Source organism: Alexandromys fortis, unplaced genomic scaffold, assembly GCF_014885135.2.
Source record: "Alexandromys fortis isolate MF-2015 unplaced genomic scaffold, M_Fortis_MF-2015_v1.1 scaffold_25, whole genome shotgun sequence".
In the NCBI taxonomy this organism is placed as follows: domain Eukaryota; kingdom Metazoa; phylum Chordata; class Mammalia; order Rodentia; family Cricetidae; genus Alexandromys; species Alexandromys fortis.
Window position 1 is genome coordinate 14,731,268 of NW_026067904.1, and position 18,394 is coordinate 14,749,661.

An 18,394-nucleotide genomic window follows, 5' to 3' on the forward strand; every position below is an offset into this window, starting at 1 on the left:
TTTGGAATTCAGCAGATACCTAAGTAACGATAGACAGGTATCTTTAACATAACATTAAGACAATGAATACACTTTCTGTAGCCATAGACCTTTCCTTTGGATGAAGTAAATACGTAAGTAAAAATATATTAGTTTTATCTGTTCAAACTTCCAAAGTGAGGTATCCCAATTATATTTCAGCAAATACCTTTTGAGTTTATTTCTTAAAAATGGCATATTGGGAGGAGGGGAGGAAGTAGAAATTGAGATTGGTATGTAAAATGAAAAAAAGATTGCTTAAGAAAAAGAAAGAAAAAGAAAAAAAAATGCCATATCCTCAGTGTATTAACCTAAATGTTAGAAGAAAACGGAAGACTCCCCCTGAGCGACTTTATTTACACCTTTGCATTTTAGCTTACTTCCAGTTAGCAAAATTTTACATGCATTCTACAGCTGAAATTAGACACACTGTAACATTTACAAAAGTCAGTGCACCTGCTCTTATATAGAACAGAGTAAGCTCATGAACAAGCTGGGCTCATCAATCGCTCCTAGGTCTTTGACACGTGCTGGAAGTTATATACAGATGGTGTGTTCTGTAGCAATGAAGAAATGAGTAGCAAAAGAAAAACAAATCTTTAAAAGTTGCATGTAATTCACTACTCCAGGGCCATCGTTTTCTCTCTCTTTATTTTGCCATATCCCATTTCACTTTAGTGCCCTTATTTTTAACATTGAGTTTAAAAACAAGAAAAGATTCCTCTACCTTGCCATAGTAAATGTACCTGTCTCTTAGAAGGCTTTGGTTCTTCTGAGAGATTTTAACTCAGGTAACACCGCATGTCAAACACACAGAAACAACACATCATAAATAGCACACAACCAAATTTCAAAGCTAGAAAAATATATCATACCATAGCTTGTAAACTGTCTTTAAGTCAGAACACTTAGAAGGCAAGAGATTATTGACAGATCAAATGAAGAATTTCTAAGTCGTGTGCACAAAAATCTTAGCTAAGGAGTGGATTTGTCTAGCCACTTTCACTCTTCCCAAAACAGCATCTGCTCTGGGAAAGGGTCCTGTGTGATCACTCCCCGTAACAGCAGAGGACTATCCGAAGTGAAGCACCAGTCTCAATTCTCTCTAATAGTAGGGTATTCCTTTACTGAACAAACAATTCTGCTCTAACATCCCACTCAAGAAAGCTTTTATGTTCCAAAACCAAACAGGTTTCCCCCCCCCTCAGATCCCCTTAAAATATTACCCTAAAGCTTAGACACACTGCAGGCTCCCCTCCCTCCACCCCACCCACAGCTCAGCCTCAGAAAACTATTTTATCTTTGAAACTGTGCACTAAAGAGCTGCACAGGAGCGAGTGTCACTTCCTGCTTAGACTGAAGGTTTAATACAGCCCCATCTGCTTACTGAGGGGGTGACTCAACACCGGTGATGGCAGCCGCATCATGGTCACTTGCTTTGGTCTAAGGTAAACTTGGCAACTTTCCTTTATTATTAATTCACTACAGCGGCAAAGAGAAAAAAATGAGCATTTGGCCTACAACCTCCCCAGTAAGCAACACTCTTCAAAATCATACCCATGAAACACAACTGGAACCTGAGACACACCTGTGAAACACAACCAGAGCCTGAAACACCACACCGTGAAACACAAACGGAAGCTGGGAAGTCCTTGACACCACAGGAGACTTAATGAACTCACTTTGGGCTAAATAAGTCCTCACCCTATTGCTACTGTCTGTGGATTTCCTTCTAGGACATTATTTCTTAATTTGAAAATTACTCCATTAAGTACAGTTTAGATGTGGTCAAGGTAAGGATAACTGGGGTCTTCTACACTTAACTATGTAGTTACAATTTCATTAGCCTTGGCCTGAATCTGTGGGAGGGTTTTTAATTTGGATTACCCGTGAAACAGACAAGGTATATGGGAAGAAAATGTCAGCCTCTCCTCACCTAAGCGAGCACAGCCACTCAGCGAAATCTTTTCGGTTACTTTCTGAACAGCAAGAAGAATTCCTCCAGTTGCCACTTAAAGTCAATGCTTTTACACAGCCACATTTTATTCATGCAACATGCTGGTGATACCCTACAGGGCACACATATTAAACAAATAAACAAACAAAACCAACCCTGTAGACCACATAGCCACAAATAAGACTGTGCCTCAAGTTCACCGTCATTATTTCATCAGTGTTAATCTAAGAAAAGTTTCCCAATGCGAGGGAGCACTCTGCCCCGTGCAATGTTTCCATTACTGTGGCTCCTCACCTCGCTCCACACGTCTCCTATAACCTTCTCTGCAGCATAAATTGCACTCTTAGATGTGGGGGGCAGGAGTTGAATGTCAGTCACCACGATGGTGGTGAACACTACTCTGGGACCCTGACTACTTGGTATACTGTACTGTACTGTACTTTGTGATTCGACTCCGAGCCATGCTAGGGGAGGCAGACCCAACTGTCTGGCTAAAGTGATGGTCGGAAGAGCTCCTCACGTGGCCAATAGTGGCTGTCCCGCCCATGCTGCTCATGCCCCCGCCTCCACTATAGCTGGTCAGCCCGGTGCCTCCACCACCTACTCCAGCGCCACTCAGACCCCCGCCACCAGCACCCATGGTGCTGCTAACCAGGCCGCTGCTGCCTATGCCTCCAACACCAGCTATTCCAGTGGTGCCGCTAATGCCACTTACACCGGCACCGGAAACCACCCTCTCTGTCACAATCACGTTGTGGGCATTTGATAGCTCAGGGCTCATGCTTAGGTTGCCCACCATGCTGGAGGTTGGTTGGATCACCCTTTCTGTCACAACCACATTTGAAGACTCTCTAGGAGCAGGGAGGGTCAGAGAGGTGGGTAGACTCGAGCCTGGGGCTATTACCCTTTCCGTCACTATAACATTGGATCCATCTCTTAAGTCAGGGATCTCCAACATTCCATGCAAATCAGCACCAGAGATGGGGCCCACTACCCTCTCCGTCACGACCACATTTGAAGCCTGTCGGTTATCATGAAAGTGGACAGAGGGCTTCAGAGTGCCAGAGGTGGTATAGGACTCCATCACAGTGACATTACCATAGCCTAGAGGGTCAGGAATCTGCATAGGGTGCTGTACACCAGGGCCGGAGGGGTAGGTGTTCTCAGAAATTACTGTGGTCGTGCCATAATGTGGGGAGATGGGTGGGTGTCCACTAGTATGGGGCTCTGTTTGCTGGGGGCACATGGGCTCAGTGCTCTGAGGAGGCCAAGAAGGTTCGGGATCTGGATATGAGTCTATTTCTTTTCCCAGGCTGATGTCTGCCAGTTTCTTAAACTTGGGCCCCAGGGTATCCAGGAAGCTTTCATCTAAATCTTCTCCGATGAAGCTGCAACAGCCCACGGAGCCTGCGGGGGAGCCTACACCTTCGATGTCGTAGATGAGTAAACAGTCATTGGACGGGCGTCCTTCATCTTCATCAGCATAAGCGTAAGCTTTCTGAATTTGCACAGGAGAGAGAAAATGAAACAAAGAGTAACAACAATTTTAGAGTTGAATGTATCTAAATTCTAATATTCACTAGAATCACTTTAAACATCATTTCCTGGATGCTTGAAAGAGTTCAGGTGGAAGTTGTTTTAGCTACAATTCCAAGACATTTTGATCTATATAAATTTTTCTGTAGATGAACTTGCCTTAAATAGTGCACTTTGAATACAGAAATCACATTCCAATATCCACATGCTTATTTTTATCAATAACTTAAAAGGAGGGACATAAAAATAGGGTGCACAAAAAGTTAGTGGGAGGGACAGTTTTGGTCTAAAGGAATCCTTATAGTTGACGGGTTCACTCGGGATTGCATATTTTTTTCATTTAGGCAAGATGAATGCAATGATTCTGGATGCTAGTTTTGGTATTTTTTGACAAAATGGAACAATTTGATTCTAGATTCAGGTTTTATTGGCAACATCATGAAAATAATTCTTAGGTTGGAATTATAAAAATAGGGGCCATAAACTAACAAACTGTTAGCAATGATAAATTATAAACTGTGTTAAAAAGAGCACAACAAAGTGTGCAATAAAGGTGGATCCTATTCTGGATGAGAGAGTTTACTGCTCAAGACAACAGCAACAATAGCAAAACAACAACAACAAACAAAACACAATAAAAAACAAAAAAGCTACAACAACAACAACAATAACAGCAAGCCAGCATTGCACAGTGGACCGGAATGACCAGAGGCTCAAGGTGAGCAGTTGGCTGTGAACAAGGCAAGTGAGCAGAAGCTGAGGGGTAGATGCTGTTGTGAGGTGGCTCCTGAATCATGAATTAGAAACTCATACTAGGGACAAAATAGAGCCCTTGGCAGGAGAGTAAAATGCTCCGGCAGAGCTTCAGAAACATTCAGCAACAAGAGGGGCTGTCGGGCATGAAGAATAGACTGCTGCCAGGGCTCTCGGGGGAGTCGGTGGAAGTTTGGAAGATGACGGATGGTGAGAAGCTTGGGATTAAAAGCCTTACCTGACAGAAGTAGCTCTCCATGAAGTTCATGTTGAGACCTCCGTCTCTACATTCTCTCATTGAGTTTCTTCTTAATGTTCCAGAATAGTCTTGGCAGATCTCAGGTGCGGCGGATGTTTTAACTCCATCCATCATTTCAAAGCCTGTCGTTCTTTCTCCTCCTCCCAGATCTTGCATTTCTCTGCCGCAATACTCATTTGTATAAACTCCTAAAAACATTGAAAACATCCAATTCATTTTTTCTAGTGTAATGTAAGCTAAAAACTAACTTACTATCATGGATAGCTTCTTCATTCCAGGCTGTACTTGTGAGTGGAGAGATGCAGTGATGCACGAAGGATAGATAATTGTGACATTTAATTCCAAATAATATTAATAAAACCTTAATAGTAATTGGCTTGCTCATTTTAATTATCTGTTGGCAGACTTTTCTATATGATGTGCTGACAGATGGGCAACGAAGTAATAAACATTTGGGGACTGAATAGTTTGATCTCAAATTGAACTAATTTGAGTTAAGTAGCTCTAAACCTATAGTGAAATAACGACCTCAGTGTCCTCCCAATGGGTCCCTGGATGCACGTGGCATCCTGTAGAAGGCACAAGAGCCACTGGGTTTCCAAAAGAGGTTGTAGTTACGATGAGAAGAAAGATTTCTGGAAGTATCTTGGATAAGCTCTTGGGAGTAGAGGGGAAAAGCGTTACATGCTTGAGGGGTGAAATAAAAGGTAACCAGAACCGGGGATGCACACTAGGATCCACGCCCCATGACACAGTACTCAAACTTGAGTTTGGGGGAGACACACTTTTCATATTTCAATTATCCTGATACCTTCCATGCTACTTTAGGAGCTGTGTGAAAATTCAAAGACTTAATGAAAAATCAGTACATAAATAAATATTTGTGATTTTGGTGAACTGATGGGTCCCGGGAACCAACTGGGGACTGGTGGGGTAGATGTGATCCAGTGAGGACATATTGGCAACACTAACAAAAAATGGAGACATCAGGATGAGAAAATGGGACTGGTGATCTATTGTATAGGAGATATATGGCCTATTGAATCCAATTCTACAAAATAGAATCCTTTCTGGTGACTTTTAGAGTGTTCAAAGAAGAAAAGTAATTTTTTAGGGGCTGAGAGATGACTCATTGGTTAAAATGCACTGGCTGCTCTTGCAGAGGACCTGTGTTTGGTTCCTAGCCCCACATAACAGCTCACAGCTGTCCAACTATAGCTGGCCTCTGAGGGCACTACACACATTGTGCAAAGACACACAAGTAGGCCAGCACTCATGCATATAAAATAAAAATAACAAAATCTTTAAAAAGTAATAATTTCTCGAAAGATTAAAAGAAAACTGGTGGAATAAGTAGCATTTACTGTTAAAAATATAAAATAGTAAGACTATGTCTATTGACAGAAGAAGTTATTTTAATTGTTCTTTTTAATTACAGTAGTAGCTTGCTGGTTTCTCCTTGGGAATTAGTCTATAGATGTTTGGTTCAAGATGAGTTGTAGATACCCAGTATTAACTTCATGTAAAGAGGAACTTGCTCATGAGTGCACAACCTTAGCTGAAGACTTTGGAAGGTTTTGAAAGTGTTTTATCTACTTGCTTTCAGTTTAATAAATGAAAAAATTGTTTTATAGGTTAGTGTTTATACTAATGCCAATAATGGACATATTTTCTCTGTAAAAAAAAAAACGAGTAGGTAGCTGGGCAGTGGTAGCACATGCTTTAATCCCAGAACTTGGGAGGCAGATACAGTCAGCCTTCTGAGTTCGAGGCCAGCCTGGTCTACAAAGCAAATTCCAGGACAGCTAGGACTGTTACACAGAGAAACCCTGTCTTGAAAAATAAGGAAAACAAACAAATAAGCAAAAAAAGAGTAGGTAAAGTAAAACAAAACAAAATAAAACAAAGCTGAACCATCCTCTTTTTCTTACCTGAGTTGTCAATACATTCTATAATATTGGCATTGCCAGGTGGCATTTGTGGCACACAGATGGTAGCTATGCCCTAAAAGACAAGAGGCAACATTTTACTATTAATAATGAGTCTTTTCTTTCTCTACTTATGTATTCTTTATTCTAAAATTGTCACAGAATTCCTAAAAGAACACTATTTGGGAAGCTTTTGAATTCTTCTTAAAAGTCAAATTACTTGTTTCTTCACTGGTGATTTTTGCCGAGTTTTGATGGCTTCTCTTCTTCCTTATTCACTACCCAAGAACCAAGACTCATGTAGACTGAATGATTTCCACCATTTTAGGCCATGTCTGGACATTGGGGTCTAGTGAGTCCCCAAGATCCATTCTTACACATAAGCACTTACATCGTGGGGTTCGGGCTGTGGGCCTTCTACTGCCCATGTGTGAATTGCTCCATCAGAACATTCTGGAACAGGCTCAAAGCCAGCTCCACCACCAGGGGCACCTCCGCAATCACAGCAAAGCAACAAGAATGGGACCACTGTGGAAGAGAGAGAAGTAAGGGGTCAGCAGTGGGCTATGTTGAAAGAGAACAATCTGATTTCCAAGCATTAAATGAGAGTATGAGAAATTAATAATAGTCAGACCCCCAGATAAACATGAGCTTGGAAACACCGGACTACAGTGGATTTTAATTTGTTCTATAGTATTAAAATCATAGATAGAATCATATGATTAAAATAGTTGATACTTTTCCCCACCATCCATCAGGAAAACAAGAGAGACTAAATTAAATTCAGGCAGCGCTTTGGAACCTTTGTGCCTGTACTTACTATTCCAATGCACACATTTTTTTTCTCTTTTTTTTAAAGGGAAAATCTCATTCAATTACTCAGTTATCCTCACGAAGGTTATTGCCCCCCCCATGGAGTCCTCTTTTCTTTAAATATTTCTCGCATAAATAGACACTGTCATACTTTGTTTTCAGGATGATTTTGTTTTCAGGATGATGACACTGTCATACTTTGGCAATGTCTTCTCTTTCTAATCTGTTTGAGGTTTCACTCATGTATTCCCTTCTGCCATAGAACCTTGCTAGATCTTTTCGAATGAATGGATACAAAGGAAAGGTGTACAAATGGTAGAAGGGAATAAAGACGGGCATAGGTAAGAGGAGAGGAGAGGAAGAAAGAGAAGGCAAAGAATTTGATGAGTCTTGCTTGTTTAGGATGCCCGTAAAGCTCGGAGAAGCTTCTCGACTCAAAGGCTTATGTATAACATTGAATGTCTTTATTAGTCACCTTATCTGACGTTGGACAGTGATATTAGGGAAACTGAAACTGAAAGTTAGCTATTATTTAGGGTGTCACCACCAGCTCTTTGGCATTTAGTTTGTTTCAGTAAAACAAAGACTGGACTAGAAATTGTGTGGATTATCTCAACTCTTGTCCACTTCACACTCACTCTGCATTCTTACATCTCCCTTTATTTGTTTCATTTTGATGAAAAAAATGTGTTTTTAAACTCATCATCTTTCTCATAAACCTCTTCCTGGTCCTTATTTTTATTTCTATTTATGATGAGCCAATAGCAATGAATTTCTGTTACTTAACACAGAACGATCATTTTATTTTAAATATATTTCAAATTCTAGGGACAGTGCTCAACTTTAAACTTCTCTCTTGGCATGCCCAAATTTCTCTGTGATTTAGGTGGATCTATGTCAATGAAACATTATTTAAAGGCAGAGAAAACCTAGTATCCATTTATAGCTATTCGCGGCTTAAGAGAAAAGAAGAGCAATTAGGGAGGTGGCTCAGCAGCTAAGAACTCTTGCTCTTGCACAGGACCCAGGTTCTGTTACCAGGTTCTGCTCCTCTCAACAGCTTCAGTTCCAAGAGATTTGTGGCACTCTTTATAGCCTCTGCAGGCACCAGGTTCACGTGCTTTATGTTTGCATACGTGTAGGCAAAACAGCCATATGCATAAAATAAGAACAAATATATCTTTTTGAAAGAGAGAAATGATGGCAGAAAAATATTTTAAAATTTTGTATGTGAGTTATCTCAATGAACATTTTGTGAATAACTAGTTAAATAGGTGTGGCATGTTTTACCACCAGTATTTTATGATTCTACACTTGAAAATGGCAATTTTCACATTTTTGTATTTATTTACTTGGAGTTTTGCTGTATATCTTTCATGCTTGTTTCAAACTCATGATCCTCCTGTCTCCACCTCCCAATCGCCTGAATGGCAGATGTGTGTCAGCTCACACAGTTGCAAATGTCAACATTTGCCTTAACTTATATGACAGTGTGTAGGCTTCAAGATAGTACCCTCCTCCCTTTCTACTCCAGCTCCCATCATAATCCAGGGCAATGGTGAAGTCCACCTGGAACATCCAAAGGACTCTGTGTTTGTATTTCTGTCCATAACTAAAGCTACTGTAGTGGCCCCAGGACGTGCCATGGACTTCATGTGTGCCAGCTTTCCATCATCTAGTGGTGCTGTGAGGGAAGTAGCAGTAATTATTTTGCAAGAACAACATCAAAACTCATAACTGTTAGGTAATCCTTGGAAGACATGCTTGTTAAGTTGAACACCTGCCCTGTTTGGTTCTTTTCATTAAACTTTGCCACCTTGCATTGTATGCGATCCTCCAGGATCCAGCCTGGCTTCCTAGATGATCCCTTACCGGCACAACTTTAAAGTCTTCGCCATGGGACTTCTCTATTTTAATGTGAAGCCTTTCATGCTCTTGGCTTTTTATGTAGACCCTCCTGCCCCCAGTAAATTCAATACCAAGCACAGACATCTCTGGATGATTACATACTGTAGGAGGATGTAAATTATATTTTATCAAAGAATGAAAATCCTATTTCTTTCCCCATCCTTTTTGAGAGGCCCACGCCAAAGGAAGTGTTGGAGCACTTACATCCTAGGATTAAGAACCCCATGACGAGCAGCCCGATGCCTGCAGGACCCAAGTGAACATTGTCTCCAGTGATTTGCCTGTCAGTATCACCATCGTAGCTTTCACCACCGCCATTGTTGTTATTGTTCATTGATCCTGTGGTGACTTGTGTTTCTTCAGTGGAAGTATTTTCATTTGTGCCACCTTCAGAACTGCTACCACTTCCGGAAGAGCTACCACTTTCTGTACTACTTCCTGTATTGCTGCTACCACTTGAATTGTCCTGTGTGCCTGTCTCATCATATCCATCGCCACTAAGTTCAATGATGACTGTTCCAGTGCAGGTCCTTTGAAGATTATCTGTAACAAGGTTCACAATGGAATAGCCATCTGTACACAGCCGAGTAATCGTCGAAACACAGAGCCATTTTCTTTTCCCACCTCAACTTGTTTCTGTCTTTACTCCCATCAACTCAGTAACTTCCCTCAGTCGGTGTGGCTGTCATGCTGGGTGTGGCTGGGGGATAATCTCAGGTGTAGAGCCACAAGTGTTACCCACTTCTTGTTTGATTGTACAGGGGTCCTTAGCAGCCTGAAACTCCTGGAGTAAGGCTAGGCTGACTGACTAGCAAAAGACTCAGCTCAAGGGTCACCTCCCCATTGCCACTGAGATTACGAGTGGCAACAGACATGCCCAGCTTTTTGTCCAGGTTCTGGAGACTTCACCAACCGATCTGTCTCCTTTGTCTTTCTACTCAGATTTTAAACTAGTATCGACTAGTATTACTTTAACTAACTTAGTCATTATTACCAGCGATATTGTTTACTGGGTAGTTTATAGTGGTGCTGGTTAGATATTACATCTAAACTGAATAATGCAAAACCACAAGCAGATGTGAGTCGAAACCCATAGCATCAGTACATAAGGATAACTTTGTAGATGCTGTCATGACCAGTTGTCCTTATGATAAATCTCAAGTTGCTTATTTAAGTACATTGCTTGACTTATGGTCCATTCTACTTTGAATGGGATTTGAAGGTTGTTTTATAAACTTTAAGCTGCACACACTCTTTCATGCTTAAGTACTCATTTGATTAACATAATTTCTGATGGGTGCATAATTTTGTATCAAATGGACGACAGTTTCTTTCCTCAGATACTTGTGCATCTTGCTCTCAATAGCACCTGGGGAAGACAGTGCTGTCAGCATCTCCGTGCAACCAGCCTTCTATATTTAGCTTTCCCCAAAGATTACTGGAAGTGGGATCACCAGAGAGGAATCAGGACATGAGTTGGAGTTGGGGTTGTGCAAGTGCAAGGCTATGATATGAGTCTTACTTTCACTGACAGAGCCCCAGAGCCTGGCCCAAAAGCCGGAATGTATTTAGTTAAGACTCAGTCCTTACTTTCTGAAGAAAAGAATTAAATCTCTGGAGATGTGCAGCAGGCATAGTTCTAAGACGATTTATCTGACCTTGAAGGCTATCCCACGAATTCTATGACATTCATGCTATTGTTACATGCGTTGCTATTTTTTTTTATCATTATCTGCATATATTGTTATTGACCCATTTTATAGAAAGCTGGGTGCAGATGGGTGACATGGCTTTGGTAAGATCTAGGAATCAGTAGGTGATGGGACATGACAGCCACCCAGTCTCATCTCAGACTTCAGTCTTAACCTCACGCTATTGACAGTTTGAATACACGTTGCTCAACATGACAACTTATATTGAAAAGGGGATTTCTTTAAAATACAATAGTAATTTTTAAATCATATGAGAATATTTAAGCCTGGCTTACTCTGGAAGGAAGTTAAATTGATTTCTTACCATCTATTGACAGTATTGTTCCCTCATATCTTCCTTTAAGCATGTCGTATTGTTTCTTAGTAACTCTGTTTCTTAAAGTTATTATGCCTGATCTTGAGCCAATAGCCAGCAGGTCGGCCGGGTTATTTCCCATTACATATCTGTATTCAAAAGAATACAATAGAAATTAAAGCTACCATTTAAAAAGAAACTATGTAAAATTAATTTTTAAGGTTAGTATAAAATAACAGGTTTATTGATTGTGTCTTTTCAGAAGTGTGTGTCACACACTTGGTTCTCCTTCATCCTTCTTTCCGCTCCCACTTCACACCCCGCCATCCTCTGACAGTTCCCCTTCCTTCTCCCAACAGCTCTTGCCTTCGTATCACATGCACTCCGTTACCCACCCTTCCCCGACCCCGTAAGGTTGCTTCTTCCCTTCTCACGGTTCCTTAAGATGATAACTTTAGCTGGAAAACACCAGCTTACCTAACATTTGTAGAAATTTGGTTCGTGTCCAGGTCGGTGGCTACAAACTCTCCCACTTTGTAGTTTGCTCCCATCTGGCTGTTGATTACAAATGTCTTTGAGCCTGGCCGGAACACGGAGCCCTCGACTACGTTCCTTACTGCTACAGTGATCATAGTTGCTGTGATTCTGTACTGAGAAATGATGGACTGGTGGAACTCAGCTACGTTTCGAACACCAATACTAAGTTGCAGCTTCTGCATGGCTTCATAATCTAGTGGCTAGAAAAGACAAAAGGAATTAGTTTTCCTGTAAGAATACCCTTCAGAGGACAGAGAAACCCTCTGAGACTAGTCAGAGTCATTTATTGTGCTCTTCTTTCGGTTATAAAATTGAACATAAATCCATTTGATTTACCTAGTATACGTTATTTGTTGGGTATTAAGATTAAGATAGACACATGCGAATGTAGTAAGGGAAAAACCGAGTTGTCTTGGATCTTTTGTTGAAAAGATTAAAAGCACAGGACATGAATCCTAGTCGCTCAACAAAGCAGTTAAATACTTAAATTCAACCTATGATTGAATCCATATATTTGTAGCACAAAGACAATATATGTGAGCTGACAGCATTGCATGTTTCTGAGAAAGTAGCTCTTTTTATAACAAAATATGAGTCAAATATATCAGAGAACTGATCATTTCACTAGTTTTATCCTTGCAGAGTTATTTTTAAAAATCAACTTCAATGTGACTTCAATATGTGTGGGTATATATACATATATATATGTGAAGAAATATTTATTTTCTTCAATATGTTCTAAAAATTATTTCATACTGTAAAATAATCAAGCAATAAGTTTTCTTATGGAAATTGATACCCAAATTCACAATTCATAAAATTTGCCAAATACCTGATGTGTTCCCCATATACCAAATATATTTTTTGAATGTTTATTTTAAATAAAAATATCCATAAACTGAGCTCTCCTATCTAAAATTTTATGTTAAATAATTAGTTTTATTTACAACTTAAAATACCAATTATAGCACATATGTGTGTTCAGCATGAATGCATATATACACACATATATGCACACCATAATTATATTACCTCTCTATAATTATAATAAAGGATTTAAAATATACTATCATATTTGGGAGAACTATCCTAGTTTTTACATAGAGCTATTAAGAAAAAATAAGGTAAGTAATTTTTAGAGTAATATAAAATTGAAGTGAAATAGATTAGAGATTATTTCCCTAGTATCCAGTCCTAGATAATATGGCTATACTCATGTGCACACACCCCATAGAGATATAGGGACACACACATGTAATTAGAAATGAAAAAAATAAATCTTTAAATAAACACAAATAAAACCTTAACTTTAAAGGTTAATCATACTTGGTTGTTTGAAAGCCCCTTGTTTACAAATCTTTGGAGAACTGTATTGAAAAAAGGGTTTCAGATTTTTAATGTTTGTTTTCCTGAAGCAATATAAGCACATACATTCATATTAAAGATATTTTCATTTTATATAACTTTAAAGCACAGCAAATTTATCATTTCACAGACTCATTAATAAAATGTTGATATCATTTTAACTTTGATATTTTGAACAAGAAAAGACCCCAAAGCAAGTTATTTAGGATAATTATGCCATACCTTGACAACCTTCAGAACTCCTACATTTGTTCTTTCGTTCATTTCTATTTCAAACCAGTTTCCCTCATTTCCAGAGATAAAAAAAATGACTGCCTTCCAGTTGTCTGAGAACTCCTCGTCCAAATCAATGACTCTGATCTGCACTAGTTGCGAGTGCAGCGAGTTTTCTTCAATTTCGATGTCATACTGAAACAAGAGGCAGAATATCAGAAATACCCAAATCTCCAAAGCAGGGGAGAGAACCTGTACCCCGCTGTCCACAGCTTGTTAACTATTCAGAAGCAGCAACCTTGCTTATAAGTGCATACTTCATGGTCCAAACCCACTTTTCCTACTGTTGAAACAATTTAAGGAAAGCGTGTGTCTACACCAGTGCTGTAGACAGCCAATGTAGTGAGCACACCTGAAAAACTGAAGGGGTGTCTATAGGAATTGGAATGCAATGGATGTAGAATCATTAAATTTAATTCCTAAGAGCAAATGCTTACTGATGACTGCTCCAAGTATGGGATGTTGTCATTGACGTCCAGGATTTTGATGACACACTCACATTCTGCAGACATGCCATCTGCCCCACCATCACGGTCTGAGCCTCTCACCGCAAGAGAATACTGGCTGTATTGCTGAAAAAGACACATTACAGGCTATGGCACACTAGGCATTGATAGTCTGTCCTATGCAGGGGTCTTTTGAAACACTGGCTCAACATTTACATACATCCACGATAGAAGACAAGGTAACAGAGACGAAAATTGAGACCTCACATCACTCAGTACAGAATTGGTCCCTTCCATTTCCAGTGATTTATCTAGCATAATCTCAAAGAAGCAACAGTTTTGTTAAAGACTGCTTTTCTTGCTCATGGAATGTCCAGAGGAAGGAGAAAGTTCTGAAGGGTGAGACAGGCCAGAATGTTCAAAACGAGAAAGCTATGATGCATCTAGGATACATGTTATGAAAATTTCGCACTATGAACAAAGATTCACTGAGTGCTCAAGGCAAATACGGAGTATCTAGTGACAGGTGAAGAGGGGGGAGATGGAGTCGCTGATGATGTTTCTAGTTTTGGTTCTATTCAGAGGTGCTTCTACACTTAGAAAGTTATGGAGCCTTCCTTAGAGTTGTGCATAAACATACTAATTCCCATTTATGGGTATAACTTCAGAACATCTCTTCATGATCCCAGAATCCCCTGTGATCGTGGAGGGCCATAAAAATCCCCAAAATCCCAGCACCGAGGAGAAGTGGACACAAAGAAGCTATTTACAACTGGGAAAGGAAAGCAGTTTTCTCAGATGGAATGACACTAGACACATCAACTATACACAAAGACATGTCCAGGACTAGCTGATCAACACAAAACAGACACCTATTTTTGTGTGTGTATGTGAATCTTTTATTTTGATACTTATATCTTATTATTTTGTTTTAATTTGCTTTGATCTTTTTTTTCTTTTGAGAGAGAGAGAAAGAATGAAATTGAGAGGGTAGGGAGGTGAAGAATCTAGGAAGATTTGGAGGAGGGAAAAGAATATGATAAAAACATATTGTGCACAAAAACATTTAAATTTAAAATTTGATATAAAAAATAGGACTAGCGAGATGGCTCAGCAGATAAATGTAGTTTCCACAGTGCCTGACAACTTGAGAGCCATCCCGTATGCTGGAAGGAGAGACACAGCCCTGAGAAGTTGTCCTCTGATCTTGACAAGCATGCCACCGCTGGACATGACCACACTCCCCCCAATAAAGAAATAAATATAATACACATATGCAGTATTTGAACACATTCTTTTAGTTGTTTTCCTTAAGTACTTTTACCTTTATTACCATCACCTTTTGAATAAAAATCTTTTAAAGATGAAGAATTACCTCTCTGTCTAGAAAATTATTCATTGTTCGTATTTCTCCAGTTTTTCTGTTGATGATGAACATTGGTGACTCAGAAGGTTCCTGTCTTATGATCTTGAAAGCTATCTGTGAGTTCAAGTTATTTGGCTCATCTGCATCGGTAGCGTCGAGTTTCATGACCAACGTGTCTAGAAATCAAGGGCAATTGCCACAATTGGACAATGAACATTATTATGGTCCAATATGTTATCTGTGATTAGGCAGTGTGCATTCAACTTTCTTTGATTTGTACAACATCAACATACCAATATATTAACTCCTTTCTTTCTTTATGTCCTGATAAAAAAGACCACATTTGAATAGGAACCTAGACATTACTGAAGGGAAATAGAGTCTTTTATTCCGACTCCATTTCTCATTCTAATATAACTTCTTTGAAACAAAACGCTTATGGTGAAATAAAGTAGCATTAAAACTCAGTTAATGTTTTCCCAACTGTGCTATGTGACCTTATTTCTACTGTGTGGTTCTATGCTTACTTCCCATAGTTATAAATGAGAGTTATTGTAACACCACACTCGTGAGAATTCAATAGCAAATGAAGATACTGACTGATGCGTCTACTGAGTAATGCACTTTTGATGAATATTATTGCCCATTTGGGCATTGTTGTTTAGGTTGGAATCGACTCTTGTGTAGGTGCTGTGTATCTAGGAGCTTACATGAAATAATTGTTTAATCACATACACAGCCCTGTCCTTGTCTTCTTTCTTAATCTAATAAAGGGTTCGATGAATGATATTAGTGGGCATGAAAAACTGCAAGCATTCATTTATTAATTGAAATTCTGCTCCACTTTTTAAATTGTTTCCAAAATAATTGCTAAAATTCTAGGGCATCCATCCCTTCCCTTTTCTCCTCTTTCCCCCTCTCACCTCTCCCTCATAGAGCCACACCTCTTGAATAATCTTCAGTGGTGTGCAAATGGCTAATATCCATTGCAGTCATCTAGAAATAATTTAAAACCTATGGAGGCACGTATGTGAGTTATATGCAAACAAGACATCATTTGTAAAAGGATGCAAACTCCATAGATCTCTTTATGTTTAGGGTTCCTGGAGCCAAACCCAATAGATAAGAAACGAAGACTGCATTCATTATGGCATGCAATTATTTCTTGGTTTTTCTTTGTTGTTAATTAAGAAATGTTCTTAGCATCAAAAGAGATGACTTGGAACAGATGTCTTTGAATGACACATGATCCTTGTCTTTCTGTGCCTGGCTTGGCTTGTGTAAAAACAATGACCATTAAAAAGTTCAGTGGGGTGACCAAAGTTACAATGCATGAGCTCTTTGGGGTTTGTTCTTCTTCAGCGTAATAGGGTAATCTATCATATATATCAGAATGATTATGAAAGATGAGCATGGAATCCCTTGATCGTTATTTGATATTACGGATTTTATTGAATAATGTACTCCCCCAAAGAGGTACATTTCTTATGTCTGAGTAAACAACAAATTTGAAGTAAGGGTGATGACCACATGTGAGTGGGATTGTTTTCTACAGTTTCTCTCCCAGTTCATGTTTACCTGGACACAGCTCAGCCTAGTTCCCTAGCAACAGTAACTTAGTTATCAACACATTGTTTCCTTAGTAGTGCAGGTGACTCACTTGCATTAGAATTTTCTTCTATTTGTCCTGTAAATGTAGTCATGGAAAACACGGGAGGGTTGTCATTTATATCCATAATCCTGACTTTAAGCTCCAGTGGGTTCTCCAAATCTTGGCCTTGGGCATTCAGTGCTCGGCAGTAGATCTAGACGTGGAAGAAAGGGATCTCTGGTGAGGTATTGCATTTGTAAGTTCTTACAGAATGAAGAAACTGCCCTAGTACCACATAGGATTAAGGGGCACCATATTATTATTTCTCACTAAAATATAGACATGAGCAAAACATATAACCCATAAGAAAAGGCAAAGAAGAGCATAAGGTGCCAGTTTAAAAAGGTAACTTGATACATTGGGCAGAGGAAATACTACGGATTCTCTGTTTAAAATCAAGAAAAAGAATAGCAGAGAAGGGCTCTGGAGAGTGTGGTCAGGGAGGGTCAGGGGAGTGCTTCCAAAGCACTGTGGCATTCTCAAGTGATGGGGTAACTGTGTGGCTTTTTATTCATCATTGCTACTTCCCTTGTGAAGACGGATAACGAGCATTAGTTCACAGAGGTCATCTGTTCTGTGTCACAATGCACTGTGCCTTAAGCTGGACTGCTTTACTGATTTGCTGGATTTGTAGGGAGACACAGTGCAGGGAAGAAGTCAAGAATACATATTTGGACATGGAGGCTAAGGAATTAAAGTGATTCTAGAAATGCAGATGAGCAGTGTGAATGAAAACAGCAAGGACTAAGGGATATTTGGAGTTAGTTTGGAATATTATTTTTTTTTCAGGGCTGGGAAATGAACCCAGGTTTTCATAAACAATAAGCAAATGCTTGATACAGAGGCTACTTACGTTGCATTCTCAGACCTTTGATGGGATTTTAATAGAAGAGATTAAGACCATTGAAAAGATTGTTTTTATATTATTATTACTGTTTGTTGCTGTTGTTTTTGAGACAGGGTTTCTCTGTGTAGTTCTGGTTGTCCCGGAACTGGCATTGTAGATCAGGCTGGCTTCCACCTTACAAAGCTCTGCCTGATTCCGTGTCCCAGATGCTGAGATTAAGGGCATACATTACCACTGCCCCGCTTATTTTATTTTTTGATCAAGAAGTGTTAACCATGATGACAGATGGAAATGAAGGCAGCCAATGGCTAAAAAGAACACAAGAAGAAAAGTAGCTGATAGGATAATGCTCTTCAAGACACAAGTAGCAACGGGGAGGCAGACATGTCGTGGAGAAAGAGCCAGGAGAACAGAAAGCTGATCATGCTTTCAAACTCAGCGACGAATATGTCTCAGCCAGAAGACAGAGTGCTATGTGTATGTACGGGAGGTGTTGCAATAGGTGGCTTGGTTTGGGGGTGAGCTGCTTAAAGAGAAATGAGGCAGAGCATTAGTTGCTTAAGCTATGTGACAACTTCTACAAGGAGTGTGTGTGTGAGAGAGATTGAGGATGACTGAGTTTCTGAAGTTTCTTTAGAGCTCAGATGATCTTGACCAGTGTAAAGTTATGATGATTTATATTCATATGGAACCAAGAGCCTCGAGGAGCTCCAGGCTCATAACTTGGCAG

The 18,394-nt window shown here is 39.6% G+C and overlaps 1 protein-coding gene across 1 annotated transcript in view; it reads right to left on the bottom strand.

Annotated features, from left to right (window-relative positions):
• Positions 1–1,310: 1,310 nt before the first annotated feature.
• Dsg1 (desmoglein 1) overlaps positions 1,311–18,394 on the bottom strand; it is a 29,097-nt gene continuing 12,013 nt past the window's right edge. Inside the window, exons 6-16 of the mRNA XM_050135024.1 lie at positions 16,827–16,971; positions 15,176–15,342; positions 13,792–13,926; positions 13,304–13,489; positions 11,657–11,916; positions 11,189–11,328; positions 9,377–9,715; positions 6,843–6,979; positions 6,455–6,527; positions 4,503–4,711; positions 1,311–3,473 (exon numbers count right to left, since the gene is read on the bottom strand). Of these exons, the coding sequence (XP_049990981.1) occupies positions 2,388–3,473; positions 4,503–4,711; positions 6,455–6,527; positions 6,843–6,979; positions 9,377–9,715; positions 11,189–11,328; positions 11,657–11,916; positions 13,304–13,489; positions 13,792–13,926; positions 15,176–15,342; positions 16,827–16,971 (2,877 nt within the window). The 3' untranslated portion in view covers positions 1,311–2,387. The remainder of the gene's footprint in view (positions 3,474–4,502; positions 4,712–6,454; positions 6,528–6,842; positions 6,980–9,376; positions 9,716–11,188; positions 11,329–11,656; positions 11,917–13,303; positions 13,490–13,791; positions 13,927–15,175; positions 15,343–16,826; positions 16,972–18,394) is intronic.